This window comes from Diabrotica virgifera, chromosome 5 (assembly GCF_917563875.1).
Source record: "Diabrotica virgifera virgifera chromosome 5, PGI_DIABVI_V3a".
NCBI lineage: Eukaryota > Metazoa > Arthropoda > Insecta > Coleoptera > Chrysomelidae > Diabrotica > Diabrotica virgifera.
The window spans coordinates 251,861,727-251,878,139 of record NC_065447.1 but is presented as its reverse complement, the minus strand read 5'-3'; the positions used below and the strand labels follow the sequence as shown (position 1 = coordinate 251,878,139).

At 32.9% G+C, this 16,413-nt stretch overlaps 2 protein-coding genes and 1 long non-coding RNA gene across 6 annotated transcripts in view; 2 read left to right on the top strand and 1 right to left on the bottom strand.

The window, feature by feature from the left end:
- The window catches only part of LOC126884837 (uncharacterized), a 332,062-nt gene that overhangs the window by 82,356 nt on the left and 233,293 nt on the right, over positions 1–16,413 (top strand). The window lies entirely within an intron of this gene.
- Positions 1–16,413, top strand: part of LOC126884831 (protein FAM102A) — a 287,385-nt gene that overhangs the window by 37,777 nt on the left and 233,195 nt on the right. For all 4 annotated transcript variants that reach the window (XM_050651099.1, XM_050651098.1, XM_050651097.1 and 1 more), the window contains exon 2: positions 13,776–14,188. In XM_050651099.1, the coding sequence (XP_050507056.1) occupies positions 14,016–14,188 (173 nt within the window). In that variant the 5' untranslated portion in view covers positions 13,776–14,015. The remainder of the gene's footprint in view (positions 1–13,775; positions 14,189–16,413) is intronic.
- The window catches only part of LOC126884840 (uncharacterized), an 84,975-nt gene continuing 82,961 nt past the window's right edge, over positions 14,400–16,413 (bottom strand). Inside the window, exon 2 of the long non-coding RNA XR_007698157.1 lies at positions 14,400–14,511. This is a non-coding gene — a long non-coding RNA (uncharacterized LOC126884840). The remainder of the gene's footprint in view (positions 14,512–16,413) is intronic.

Here is a 16,413-nt window from a genome sequence, read left to right as displayed (position 1 = left end):
TTTAATATCGTTTAGAGTCAGGGTTTCTATTTCCATTCCAAAACGATTAGCTTCATAGCTTTTTTCCCGCTTTATTATATTTTTATATTGTTCACTCCTAATTATCCATAGCACTCCTCTCTCTGGTATAGTTCTAGAAACCTGCAGATATGGTTGTCTCTCCATTTAAAATTTGACATTGTTCACGAAATTATAATATGCCTATGGTTTTCACAAAGAAATATGCTTACTATTTAACTCCACAAAATACAAGTCAACGCAACTGAACGCTAGTTCTCATTGTCAAGCATTGTTCTATTTGATAGAATCATTTCCATTGATCTATCAAAAGTAGGAAGGCTTTTCACTTTTATTGAAATACCATATGATAGAACAATATCGCTGAATCGACGTTCATATAAATCTATTTTTCTTCTATAGCATAGAATCAAGGATATTGATCAATGAGATTGACTAATGAGAACTCGCCTTACTACGGGACAGGCATAGGAGTACAGATTTATTTATTTATTTAGCGTATGGCTTAAGTATATCACAGATTATATTTAGATTTATGCATTATACAATGCATCACAAACAGATGTCCAATTTTTTTATATATTCGATTGACCCTTCGGTTGCCATTACAAAGTCTATAGGGTCGCCTGTGTATGCTCTGCGTGGGCAGTCCTGAACAATGTGACTGATCGTCTGTCTTGCAGCGCCGCAGTCACAAGAAGGCGAGGGGAGTTTACCCCATCTGTGGAGGGAGTCGGCGCATCTTCCACAGTTTGTTCGAATTCGATTAAGGGCTGCCCAAATCTTACGAGGACGTTCAAATTCGCCAGGTTTCCCTATGATGTCCGGTAGACTATGGTAATGCGGATCTGTCCTACTTTCCCAATCTCCTCAATCACGTCTGCTTTACACGCAGAAGGTCCCCGGTGGGGTGTAATGCTAGTTCGCCTCCATGTGTTGCATCCTGGGTAACGCTAAATGAACTAGCAAAAATTTGGCGGCAGACGAACGAAAAACAAAAACAATATCCTGCCAACATCACAGATCACAAACAGGAGTACAGATATACGACGGAGATGCAAGGTGGAGATCAACGAGTGGGTAAGAAACAGAAGAGTGCAATGGAACGATCACATAAGCGGAATGACAACAAATAGAGTAAGTAAAGACGGCGAGAGACAGTTCCCCGACAGGAAGACGATCGGTAGAAAGACCATGAAAACGATGGAACTACAACTTACTGGAGGCACATTGAAAAGCCGACAGATAGTCTGGGCAGATTATCGGAGAATAGGCCATTTTTGGGAAAAGTTATTTACCAGCAATTTTATTGCTGGAATCGAATGTTATGATTGTATATATTAATAATATAGCTATGCAAAGTCCGCAGATGGTGTGCTACTTTTTTTATAAACAAAATGGCGCCCGAAAACCGTGTTTTTTTCAATTTTTGCTCTATAACTCCAAAAATTTTAAATTTACACCAAAAACACCCAAATAAAAATTCACCGTGATTAAACTCTGCATAGAGAGGTGTTTTTCCCGATTTACTTCGACGAAAATTTTCCCCGGAAAATGCGGGTTTTTCCAACAAAATCTTTAATTTTCAACGAAAATTTTTGATAAGTAATTGTTTATCAATAATTAAATAACTTGGTAATATAAAAGCTCTTTTCATATAGATTATAATTCCAGAAGCCGATAGAAATTGAATGAACAGTTTAGCAACAATTGAATTGTTAACTAAAAATTTACGGTCGCTAATAATTATGATACATAAGAATAACTATGATTTTTGTATAAAAAGACACAGTACCTATCTAATGTACTTTAAAGAATTCAAATTGGACTATTTAAGCGGCCTCAGGAATATTTTAAAATTATAAACAATTTTTTGGCTTATAAACAAATAGAATATCTCGGGAAATATTAAATTAAATGAAATCATGAAAACGGTATTGGAAAAAAAGCGGCAGGACGCTTCTTCTAAATGAAAAAACGTTTAATTGTGATGAGTGGTTCCTGAGATACAACCGGTCAAAGTTGACCGGCATTTACGGCAAAGATATGAACAATAGGATCATAATTTTCGAACCATCACCTTTTTATTTCGGTCCTCTTTCTCCACACCAATTTTTATAGCTTTTAAATACTCATAACATATAATATTATAATAAAAACTATCGATATTACGAGTGAAAATTGAAAAAAAAAACGAAATTCCAATCAAAAATTAGGTTGGAGAAAATGTAATATCAAAGTTCAAAATTGGTATACGTTAAAAAAATGCATTTTCTCGGCTTCCCATGGAGCAATTTTCTTCATTCTTTTTTGTTCCCAGGTAACTCGATCTAACTAACGCATTATTAAATGTCAAAGTTGCTTTTGTTTTGTTATAATAAATTAATTTATTTATTATAACAACATTTTTTAATTTGTTTAAATAAAGATTGTTTAAATAATTATACAGCTTTCAAATGAGAATATTTGTGTTTTTAACGTTACAAGGTATAGTTGCAGTAAGTTTATCTAAAAAAAGTCTACAACTGGACAAAATATGTAGTTTTCTTTTCTTATAAATAAATTAATCTATTATAACAAAACAAAAGCTACTTTGACATTTAGTAATGCGTTAGTTAGATGGCTCTACTCAAGATACTTGGGAACAAAAAAAGAATGAAGAAAATTGCTCCATGGGAAGACGAGAAAATGGATTTTTTAACGTATACCGATTTTGAACTTTGAGATTACATTTTCTCCAACCTAATTTTTGATTGGAATTTTGCTATTTTTGGTAATTTTCACTCGTAATATCGATAATTTTTATTATAATATTATATGTTATGAGTATTTTAAAGCTATGAAAATTGGTGTGGAGAAGGAGGACCGAAATAAAATGGTGATGGTTTGAAAATTATGATCCTATTGTTTATATCTTTGCCGTAAATGCCGGTCAACTTTGACCGGTTGTATCTCAGGAACCACTCATCACAATTAAACGTTTTTTTCTTTAAAAGAAGTGTTCTGCCGCTTTTTTTCCAATACCGTTTTCATGATTTAATTTAGTTTAATATTTCCCGCGATATTCTATTTGTTTTTAAGCCAAAAAATTGTTTATAATTTTAAAATATTCCTAAGGCCGCTTAAATAGGCCAATTTCAATTCTGTAAAGTAAATTAGATAGGTACAGTATCTTTTTATACAAAAATCATAGTTGTTCTTATGTATCATAATTATTGTGGTTATTATAGCGACCGTAAATTTTTAATTAACAATTCAATTGTTGCTAAACTGTTTATTCAATTCGCATCGAAATCTGGAATTATAATCTATACGAAATGAGCTTTTATATTACCAAGTTATTTAATTATTGATAAACAATTACTTATCTAAAATTTTCGATTTTGTTGATTTTGTTGGAAAACCCGCATTTTCCGGGAAAAATTTTCGTCGAAGTAAATCGGAAAAATCACGTCTCTATGTAGAATTTAATTACGGTGAATTTTTATTTGGGTAATTTTGGTGTAAAGTTAAAATCTTTGAAGTTAAAGAGCAAAAATTGAGAAGAACACGATTTTCGGGCACCATTTTGTTTATAAAAAAAGTAGCACACTTTCTGCGGACTTTGCATACCTATATAATTAATATACAGTGCTAGTCAAAAGTCCGTACCCCCCCTCGTAACTTTTGAACGGTTATACTTATAATAGTGAAATTTGGAGGAAGGAAATGAACTGACGTATGCTTATTAACTAGTCATGACAGGTGACGTAAAAGTGACAGATGACTTTACAGCGCCACTGTGACAGATAATTTTAAATGGTACCCTATGGTAAGCGATACCTCGTTTGATAGGTATTGAAAATACCCATTCAGCTATACTAATTTTGTTTGAGTTTAAACTCATTTGTATGAATAAATGAAATAATATAAAATTGTAGTTTCGCATTTAATTAATAAAAATTCAAACCTCCGCCTATGGTTACTTGTCAAAAAGGTTGACGTTGACGTAAAAACTACTAGAGAGCTGAAAAATGTCAACTTTTTTGACAAAATAACCATGGGCGGACATTTGAATTTTTAATAATTAAATGCGAAACTACAAAGTTATATTTATTTCATTTATTCACCAAAATCAAAATCAAATTAAACCCAAAAAAATTAGTATGACTGAATAGGTATTATCAATACCTTTCAAATGAGGTGTCACTTGCCATAAGGTCCCATTTAAAATGATCTGTCACAGTGGCGCTGTAAAGTCATCTGTCACTATTACGTCACCTGTCATGACTAGTTAAGAAGCGTACGTCCGTTTATTTCCTCCCTCCAAATTTCACTATTATATGTATAACCGTTCAAAAGATACGAGGGGGGGTACGGACTTTTGACTAGCACTGTATACAATCATAAGATTCGATTCCAGCAATAAAATTGCTGGTAAATAACTTTTCCTTGTATTTTACTAATTAGCCCAGAGTAAGAGTCATGTCATGAAGACTTCTGAAGAACAAAAGATGGAGAATGGTTGCTAGAAATCGAAGGGAGCTGGGACTTCTCTTCTCTGTTCCACAAGGTGCGCCAAGATCCACAAATGATTGTCAAGCCAAGTATGATGATGAGAAGGCTCATATTTATTTATTTATTTATTAAGCGCAACAGATCTTGTAGGCTTAGGGCTAAAAAGTTTACATTTCTGATTATATTTTATTTTAGTCTTATAAATTTTATTTAATTACACTTCAGTTTTTTTATACACTCCTTCACCACCTCCCTCCATCTCCATCTGTCCAATGCTAGTTCTTTCCATTTCTCAATGTTACTTTTCTTCAGGTCTTCGTACACACTGTCCTTCCATCTTTTCCTTGGCCTGCATTTCCTTCTCTTTTGTATTGGTCTTCGTAAGAGTACCATTTTTGGCATTCTTTTACTTCCCATTCTCTCGATGTGCCCCAAATATAGTATTCTCTTTGCTTTGATCGTCGTCGTGATCGTTGGCTCTTTATATAGTTCTTCCAATTCTTTATTGGTTCTTCTTCTCCACTGACCTTCTATTTTCACACCTACATATATTGCTTTTTGCATTTTTCTCTCTCATTTTTCTAAAAGGTCTGTTTCTGACTTTTTCAGCACCCATGTTTCGCATGAGTATGTTACTGTAGGTCTGATAACAGGCTTATAAATTCTGATTTTTGTTTTTCCTGATACGTATTTGGATTTCATTAATGTTCGTAATGCTCCATACCTTTTATTTCCTTTAGCTATTCTTACCTTTATCTCCCTTTCCTTATGACCATTTTCATCTATTTTGGCTCCCAGGTAAATAATTTCTTTGGCTCTTTTGAACGAGTATGCTTTTTCTCCATTTATTTGTACTATGTTATTTTCTTTTTCTTTTTGGATCTCTCCCATTATCATATACCTACTTTGTCTTTTCTTTATTTATTTTAAGTTCCAATTTTTTTGGCTTCTGTTATTATGTTCTTCATTAACTTTTGTAGTTCTTTCTTGCTTTTTGTTAATAGGTTCATCATCTGCAATCTGCAAATGCTACGCGTTGGTGGCCGTTTTTAAATATCGTTTCTTGCATGTTTATTCTGCTTTTCCTGATTATTCCTTCCAATGTCAGATTGAATGCTGAGTCTCCTTGTCGTAATCCTTCCTTTGTTTCAAACTTATACCCTTTCCATGTAGAGACCAAAGCAAAAAAACTAAGCACCAGCAGTGAGAAGGCTCATAGTAGAAAAAACTGTACATGACATCAGTACAAGAACATAATGGTAGGGGAGCCCAAGCGGGGATTTTTGCAGTTACTCGGGCGCGTTAGACTATCATATTGGGAGGTACCCTGCAGATGTATCTCTACCATATATTGGCTCTTAACACAGGGAAGTTCGTTAAGTGGACCCGAAAAAAAATCTATCCTTAAAAATACTCGAAATTGTCAGATTAAGATAAGGTACGTTAAGTACATGCAAAAGAGTGTATATTTCAAAAATCTGACGATTTGAGCGGGGCGTAAGGAAATGGGCGAGTCAAAAAGTTTCACAAAGAAAGCGAATATTTCGTGAAACGAACGTCAGATCGAAAAGCTAAAAAATACGTCTTCAATATTTTTCAAAAATCTATCGAATGGTACTAAACATGACCACCACGGAGAGGTGGGGGGGGGGGGGGTAAATTTAAAATTTTAAATACAAACTCCGCGATATTTCGCAAAATGAACATAAACACGACCCCCCACGGAGGTGAGGTGGGGGTTACTTTAAAATCTTAAATGGGACCCCCAAATTTTTATTGCAAATTTGGATTCTTTACGTAAAAATAAGCAACTTTTATTCGAGACATTTTTTGGAGTTATGGATAGATGGCGCTATAATCGAAAAAAAAACGATTGTTGGAAATGGAAAATTAAATTAGAAAATGGAAAGTCCCCACTAAAATTAAAAATTTTACTTAACTTTTTTTGATTTTAGGACCTAATAATCACAACCCAATAGGTCCCCATAACGCTTGAGTGATTGCAAATTTAGCATACTTTGCTCCCCTACCATAATGTATTTTTAAAATGTTCTTTGTTTCTGTCATTTCAATTATTTAATTCATTAAATTGTATAATGTCGTACGCTTCGCGTTTTCGCCCCAAGAGGCATTAATGATAGGAGATAGTTAATTGCCGGGTACATTTTCGTTCAAATGAAACCACTGTACGTAACAATCTTCGATTATAAAACATTACGTGAGCCGTTACTTAATCTGATGGCGGTTACTAGACCAAACGTATCATTTCTGAAGCGCAGAGAAAGTTTTATGATTTGCTCGACGGCTGAATTCTACTTTTATTTTCGGAAACTAATCGATACTGGAGGTTTTCTTCCGTATTTTCACAAATGCAAATAGAAGGCGTAAGTATGCAGTTCCTAGGCACACCTCGAAAATACACGTTTAGTGACAAGTTTCTTAAAATGGAAGATAAGAAAATCCGTAGTATTCAATAATGCTAAGGATTTACTTATTATCTAATAGGTACTAACGATAAGTAAATCTTTAACCGGTGTTACCTTAGCCATAAATTTCATCCATAAATTTTTTTTCATATTTTCACAGAAATTTGGTATAAATTTATCAAAAATGAATAAAACAGATAATATTGACAAGAAAAATGTTATATATGTTATATATGTTTGGAAAAAAAATTTAAACGGGCGATGTATTGACGGTGAGTAGATAATGCCACTCAAATTCAAAAATCCTTTATGGATGGTACGTTAGTCAACTTTTTTTCTCAGTTTTTTGTTAAATTCTCAAAGTAAATATAATAAAGCATAACATATAAAAAAATCCTGATATAGGTATTTTCCCAAACAAGCGAAAAAAATTCTGAAACTTAGATGTATTGCGCGCTATTCATTAATACGTCTCAAATTCAAAAATCCTTTATGGATGGTACGTTAGTCAAATTTTTTTCTCAGTTTTTTGTTAAATTCCCAAAGCAAATATAATAAAGCATAACATATAAAAAAAACGTGATGGAGGTATTTTCCAAAACAAGCGAAAAAAATTCTGAAACGTAGATGTATTGCGCGCTATTCGTTAATAGGTCTCAAATTCAAAAATCCTTTATGGATGGATCTTTAGTCAACTTTTTTTCTCAGTTTTTTGTTAAATTCTCAAAGTAAATATAATAAAGCATAACATATAAAAAAATCGTGATGGAGGTATTTTTCAAAACAAGCGAAAAAAATTCTGAAACTTAGATGTATGGCGCGCTATTCGTTAATACGTCTCAAATTCAAAAATCCTTTATGGATGGATCGTTAGTCAACTTTTTTTCTCAGTTTTTTGTTAAATTCTTTAAGTATATTTATTACATTTACTTTGAGAATTTAACAAAAAACTGAGAAAAAAAGTTGACTAACGTATCATCCATAAAGGATTTTTGAATTTGAGACGTATTAACGAATACCGCGCAATACATCTAAGTTTCAGAATTTTTTTCGCTTGTTTTGGAAAATACCTCCATCACGATTTTTTTATATGTTATGCTTAATTATATTTACTTTGATAATTTAACAAAAACTGAGAAAAAAAGTTGACTAACGTACCATCCATAAAGGATTTTTGAATTTGAGACGTATTAATGAATAGCGCGCAATACATCTAAGTTTCAGAATTTTTTTCGCTTGTTTTGGAAAATACCTGCATCACGATTTTTTTATATGTTATGCTATATTACATTTACTTTAAGAATTTAACAAAAAACTGAGAAAAAAAGTTGACTAACGTACCATCCATAAAGGATTTTTGAATTTGAGACCTATTAACGAATAGCGCGCAATACATCTAAGTTTCAGAATTTTTTTCGCTTGTTTTGGAAAATACCTCCATTACGATTTTTTTATATGTTATGCTTTATTATATTTACTTTGAGAATTTAGCAAAAAACTGAGAAAAAAAGTTGACTAACGTACCATCCATAAAGGATTTTTGAATTTGAGTGGCATTATCTACTCACCGTCAATACATCGCCCGTTTAAATTTTTTTTTCCAAACATATATAACATATATAACATTTTTCTTGTCAATATTATCTGTTTTATTCATTTTTGATAAATTTATACCAAATTTTTGTGAAAATATGAAAAAAAAATATGGATGGAATTTATGGCTAAGGTAACACCGGTAAATCTTTAGTATTCTATAATTATTCTAAAAATTTACGTATTCAAAAAACTATTTTTGTTTTTGTTTTTCAAATAAAAAAAACATAACGCAGTCAACCTGTTGGTTATATTTTTTGAACAATTTTTAAAATAATCTTTTTTGAAAATGATTTGCGGAGTTAAAATCAAAGGTCAAACAGTAGTTAAAAATGTAATTTTCAGTAGTAATTGCACAAGAACTCTGAAATTATTGAATTTTTCCCGAGTGACACTTTGACAGTTTTAATTTCAGGAACCGAAGGCGAGTGAAATTATGTCGAAAGTGTCACGAGAGCAAAAATTCTATATTAATTTCAGGGGTCGAGTGCAATTTGTTGCGATTATTTCATGAATAAAACTGTTCAAAACCAAAATTTTATTGTAATTTATTTATGTAAGTACCATTAAACACAGTTTTTATAAATATTTGACGATTGAAAGTCATCACTTTTATAATTTTTAAAACATTAATTGTCATTAATGTCACTGAATGTATTTTTTCGTAGCAACGAAGGGCATCTGACGTTATATACTTAACGACGGGAGATTATCAAAAATTATCGATTTAATTCAGATTTCTGTAGCTTTCTATTGGTCAGAATCTCCTATGAATGAAATAATCAGGAGTAATTGCACAAGAGCTCTGAAATTCTATATTAATTTCAGAGGTCGAGTGCAATTTGTTGCGATTATTTCATGAATAAAACTGTTCAAAACCAAAATTTTATTGTAATTTATTTATGTAAGTATGTACCATTAAACACACAGTTTTTATAAATATTTGACGGTTGAAAGTCATCACTTTTATAATTTTTGAAACATTAATTATCATTAATGTCACTGAATGTATTTTTTCGTAGCAACGAAGGGCATCTGACGTAATATACTTAACGACGGGAGATTATCAAAAATTATCGATTTAATTCAGATTTCTGTAGCTTTCTATTGGTCAGAATCTCCTATGAATGAAATAATCATTACAATTGTGCCTTCGTCATCATCATCATTGGCTCTACAACCCATATAGTATGATACAATTGATCCAAAAGATGGCATAGCCCAGACATCCAAAGTGAAAGTTATCCTCCAACACCAAATTGTTCTATATGGTCCACGTAATGTTCAGAAAAAAGTCACACCATTTTGAGCGTCGGGTTTGGGGGAGGGGGGAGAAATCGGTAAAAATCGGTAAATTCGTAGTTTTTTACGTTTTTCGTCAATATTTCTAAAACTATGCGTTTTATGTTCTTTATAGAACTAAAAATGTTCTATATTAAGTTTGAAATAAAAAAGGCTCTATGCATAATTATTCTAAAATGAACGGTTCCAAAGTTACGGAGGGAGTACAGTATAATTGGTCCAAAAAAGGCCCAACCCAGACATCTAGTAAATGTTTTCCTTTAACACCAAATTGTTCTATATGGTCCACATATTGTTCAGTAAAAAGTTACACCATTTTGAGCGTCCGGTTTGGGGGGAGATGAGGGAGAAGTCGGTAAATTAGAAGTTTTTTTACGTTTTTCGTCAATATTTCTAAAACTATGCTTTAGCGTAAACAATGTTCTATTAGTCCAGAAAGCCACTGCGCATCCGCTAGGAAAAATATTCTGATTCGGATTTTTTGCACAATCTTACTCAAAAAGGACTCCTTTTAATAAATTTGCATGTTGCCAGGACCAAAAGGTGGTCAAAAATTTTTTAAACGTTTTTTTTTGTTTTTTTCCTAAAATTATTTTTTTTGCATGGAAAAAAGTTTTTTTAGGTTTTTTGGATCATTCCAAACAGAAAAGGTCTTTAGTGACTTTTCTCTAAAAATGATAGTTTTTGACATATAAGCGATTAAAAATTGAAAAATTGAGAAATCGGCCATTTTTAACCCTCAAAAACTATGTGAAAAACTGAAAATTTGAATGTTGCCAAGGTAGGTAGATATTCTTTAAACATCGACTGATGATATCCCGAAGAGTGTTTTGCAATACAATGTTCAAAACTCCTTTGTTTTTTAATTGCTAATCAAGCGTGCGCGACACTATTTTCCACCGACAGTATGGTGCAAATGAAAGGAATAAATTCGTTATTTCGTAAACCGGCGACTTTAAGGAAAAATCCCGAAACAGGTCGATTTTTATTTTTAAGTTATGATATTGTGGCATATATGGTATACTAGTGACGTCATCCATCTGGACGTGATGACGTAATCGATGATTTTTTTTAATGAGAATAGGGGTCGTGTGCTAGCTCATTTGAAAGGTTCTTCAATTTTCTATTCAGTAATATAAATATTTACATAATTATTTATACAGGGTGTCCAAAAAATTTGTATTAAAATAAATTATTTGACAAAAAAAGAAGTAGAAGGACACTCTGTATAAATAATTATGTAAATGTTTACATTACTGAATAGAGAATTAAAGAACCTTTTAAATGAGCTACCACACGACCCCTATTCTCATTTAAAAAAATCATCGATTATGTCATCACGCCCAGACGGATGACGTCACTAGTATACCATATGTGCCACAATATCATAACTTAAAAGTAAAAATCGACCTGTTTCGGGATTTTTCCTTAAAGCCGCCGGTTTACGAAATAACGAATTTATTCCTCTCTTTTGCACCATACTGTCGGTGGAAAATAGTGTCGCGCACGCTTGATTAGCAATTAAAAAACAAAGGAGTTTTGAATATTGTATTGCAAAAAACTCTTCGGGATTTTATCAATCGATGTTTAAAGAATATCTGCCTACCTTGGTAACATTCAAATTTTCAGTTTTTCACATAGTTTTTGAGGGCTAAAAATGGCCGATTTCTCAATTTTTCAATTTTTAATCGCTTATATGTCAAAAACTATAATTTTTAGAGAAAAGTCACTAAAGACCTTTTCTGTTTGGAATGATCCAAAAAAACCTAAAAAAACTTTTTTCCATGCAAAAAAATAATTTTAGGAAAAAAAAAACAAAAAAAAACGTTTAAAAATTTTTTGACCACCTTTTGGTCCTGGCAACATGCAAATTAGTTAAAAAGAGTCGTTTTTGAGTAATATTGTGCAAACAATCCGAATTAGAATATTTTGCCTAGCGGATGCGCAGTAGCTTTCTGGACTATATACAAAAATATTCTACATAAAATTTAAAACAAAAAGGGTACTATGCATAATTAACAATATAAAAAGTATCGATAACCTCCACATTTTACCCTCCTTTACTCTGGAGCTGTTGATTTTATAACAATTATGAATAGGACCTTTTTTGTTTTAAATTTTATGTAGAACATTTTTGTATAGAACATTGTTTACGCTAAAGCATAGTTTTAGAAATATTGACGAAAAACGTAAAAAAACTACTAATTTACCGACTTCTCCACCATCTCCCCCCCCCCCCCCAAACCGGACGCTCAAAATGGTGTAACTTTTTACTGAACAATATGTGGAACATATAGAACAATTTGGTGTGAAAGGAAAACTTTCACTTTGGATGTCTGGGTTAGGCCTTTGTTTGGACCAATTATACTATACTACCTCCGTAACTTTGGAAATGGTCATTTTAGAAGGATTATGCATAGGGCCTTTTTAGTTCAAATTTAATGTAGAACATTTTTGTATAATGGTGTTCATGCTAAGCCGCATAGTTTTAGAAATATTGACGAAAACGTAAAAAACTACGAATTTACCGGTTTCTCCTCCTCTCCCCCAAACCCGACGCCCAAATTGGGTGACTGTTTCCTGAACATTTAAAAATGCTCTCTATAATTTGATCTTTTTTTTTTCAAAAACCATTCATTTTAAACCCGTCCAACTTTCTGAACATAGAAATAACACTATAGTAAAAGGTATTGTAGAAGGAAAACGATGCATAATTACTTCTCATTTTTTCTTAAAACACATTAGTTATCAATTTTGTTTGTAGCATATCTCGCTTAGTTTCAATGTAATGTACCTTTAATATAGCTCATTTTAAAGGTCTTTTCAAGCACTACAAAAGATATTGGTAGCATTATACACCTAAAATCGACCGTTTCTCTGTTATTTGAAGTTGAATAGACCAATTTGAGAATGTACCAAAAAACAAACTATTTTCACCTACCATAACTCTTCTAGTTATAATACAAAAATCTACCATATCTCTTTTTGTATTATAACTAGAAGAGTTATGGAGGCAAGTGTCTCTTTGTTTTTTTATAACTTACAAAAATATTGAATATAGTTTTTTTAGTTAGATGCATGGTTTTTAAGGTATTCGCAAAAAACCTTTCGAAAAGGTATTATTTCAATGAAAATGGCCAATTTTCAACCACGAATAATCAAAAAGTACCTATTGAGTTTTCAAAAAAAAAAAAAAATTATAGAACAGTTTTGGCTTAGAATTCTCTAGCGAATTCCGTGATAATTTTATCCAAAAAATGTTCCACCCCTGAGAAGGGGTGAGAACCACCCCCAAGATAAAAGCACACATCGGCATAGGGGGACTTTGAATTAGGAGATAAGTAGAGGCTAGGCCCAGAAATTCGTTAAAATCCATGCAGTACGATATAATTCGGAGGTAATATCCTATTCTTGCTCTCATTGACTGGCGTATATTGATTATAGTAAAAGTTTGCTTGCTAAATTTGTTGTTATTTAGAATTTTATCTAAAAATATACTGTTCTTAAGGGGATGGGTACGAATTCAGCTTCAATGCTATTTAAATGGGATTAATTTTTTTCGAATCCTAAGAAAACTAGAAAAAGGACTGAAAAATTTAAACGCAGAATGAAAGATTACATTATTACCGAGGGCCGAAAGTCCCTGAAAACTTCTATAATGTTTATTTTAATAAGTTACAATGGTGAAAAACTAAGAAAATTTTGTGTGATTTTTAATTTCAAATATCTCATTCAAAAATAACTTTTTATTCATTCCAAGGGACTTTCGGCCCTCGGTAATAATGTAATCGTTCATTCGTCGTTTCAATTTTGTCAAAAATATTTATCCCGAAATTGACCTTATCCCTTTCCTTTCAAAGCATTGGCCCGAAATTTTGCACCTATGCTCTTAATCGTACATATAAACCAGAGTTTCTGAAGTTCGTTTTTCTTTTTCAGATCGACATCACTCCGAAGCACTGTTTAAAACTGCACTCATTTCGCGTCATCGACAGCCGCTTCTCTACACTCGTAAAACTACAATAACGTCATCAACGAAAACGCGCGTTACGAACAGTACCAGTCATACTCTCATAAGTACTGCGGGTCCGTTGTTTTTTCAAAATTCGCGCCGTTTGTCGACCACAGATCTAGCTCCATCTGAAAGCATGTCTTAAGGACTCGCATGTGGTTGGCTGCATGACCAACGGACGAGGCGCCGGAATGGCGTCTTTCATGACAAAAAAGAAGAAGTACAAGTTTCAAGTTGAGATATGTCTCGAGGAGCTGCTGGAAGTGCCGTTCGTTTCGGCCGTGTTATTTGCTAAGTTGCGGTTGTTGGATGGAGGAAATTTTCAGGATCATAGTAGCAGGTAAGCTTTGATTCACTATATTATCCTTAATAATTATTTTGATCCTTCAAATTTGTAATGCTACTTATGTTGGCGCATGTAAAGTTGAATGTATCTTGGGAGAGACAACACTTACAACATGCTGATAGGCCCAAATATCTTAGTCATACTAGACCGGTTACTAACTGTAACGGGTAGTTCTTTCAGGACAACAGACTCAGTTAAACACATATTAGAATAAAATAAATATATTAAGGATATTTATATACAGTTAAAAATTAAAAATAAAATAAAATATAATTCTATCTTCGCCCCGTTCCTGAGCAAGCTCCCTAGGAGGACGTCTGCAAAAGAAAAATGAAATTATTTATATAACTATCATCAAAAACATAATAACAATATTAGAATAATACAATACACAACACAGTATATAATAATATGTACAACAGCAATCGCGCTACACGAAATCAATATATCTAAAGTTTGTTGAGCACTAAATGGTTGACTTCAATAATTAGTGCGGTCGTAAATATTATTAAATTTATCTGACTTGGCCCATTGTTAAGACCGGTTCGGAGCGATAAGCAATCGAGGTAGACAGAGTTGGTCTTTTGACAATTAACACTGACTAGACGGTTCTCCTATAATAAAGCAAAGGATCCACAAAATTTACCGTAATTCCGACGACAAAAACAAAAAAACGGATGTAAAATATATTGCTTTGCCTTATATACCCGAAATTAATGTTTTCAAATGAGTTTTAAAATAAAATAAATCTGTTATAGAAAAACAAACATTCAAACATATTTAAATTTTACCTGAAACCGGACCTTTTATACTATTGAAGTACCAGTACAAGTATTGACCATTGAAGTCAACCATTTACTACTAAACAAACTTTACATAATTACACACTCCGACTCGTAGCTCATCATACTTCAATCTAGTGTGATTACAATCAAGCATCGAGGCACCGGCCAGCCCCGTGTTGGAGGTGGCAGCTACCGCTCACTGCGGCTACAGTTCCAGCGGAACGCCTTTTCACTACCAAGCGCGTACACCTCGACAGAGTTCCAATTCACTCCATTGCATATCTGGCGTTGGAGTTCTTTCCGGTTCAGTACACCGAGAGGAACAAACTGGTTTTGGTTTCATGATTCTACTTTCTCGTCTTAACCCTTAAGTACTAACATCTTTAATCAATGACGTAAACACTAACTAACCGCCTGACAGACGGGTTTAACATTTTAGTGGTTATTTTTTTTTGTTATATATTTTAATGCAAAAAAATATTTCGATGACTTATTGAAAGTATTCATCATCATCATGGTGCTACAGCCCTTAGAGGGCCTCGACATTCTCAAGCGTTCTACGCCATTCTGTTCTGTCCCTTGCCTGCACTTTCCAGTTGCCGACTCCGATCTTCTCGGCATCTTGTGTTGAATATATTGAATATATTGAAAGTATTACTTATCTAAAAAATACAGTAATTGATCTAGTTTTTCTAGATTTATTAAAATAAAAAACATTATAACAAGAATGGAAGGATTGTTTGTGTGACTTTTTATTCCTGAAAAAAAGTGTGATAAAAAGAAACAAATTAAAGAATCTTGATAAAAATTTATAATCGAGTTAAACAAAGAGTAATGAACATGAAAATAAAAAAGTTTTTAAAAAATGTAAAAACAAAAAAAACTGACAGGCATTAAAATTTGTACAGTGTAGCAATGGTAGTCATTGGCAACATTTTCATCACAAATTGATCCCACTTCGTTTATGTCGTCTTCTACTTCAAAAGAGTTTCCTCATAGTCTTTATCCCCTTATTTGAAGTTTTTGACGAACTGGGTACAAACACTAACACCCCGTCTATTAGACGGAAATCACACTTTGAGTCCAAATATCTTTCGAATAACAACCTGTCGCAAATTGCCGAATTCAATACTACTAAATAACAACCCAACTTGAAAAGTCATAAACGGGCGACCTTCAAAATTTTCTAGGAAGGGAAATATCCCACTTTCAGTAAGCGATGCCGTTTGAGAGACGGTGAGTTAGTACTTAAGGGTTAAATACACTCTCGGTAGCCATCACTCCTTGGTTTCGTCGGAGAGGTGGTGCGTAGGGGGTTGCGCCGATATGGAAACACGTTCGATTCTCTGCTATTGACAAGACCCAGTAAAAATTTCGATGCCAATGAGATGGTACGCGTTTTCTATTGTACCCCAGATTATCCAGTTAAAAAAT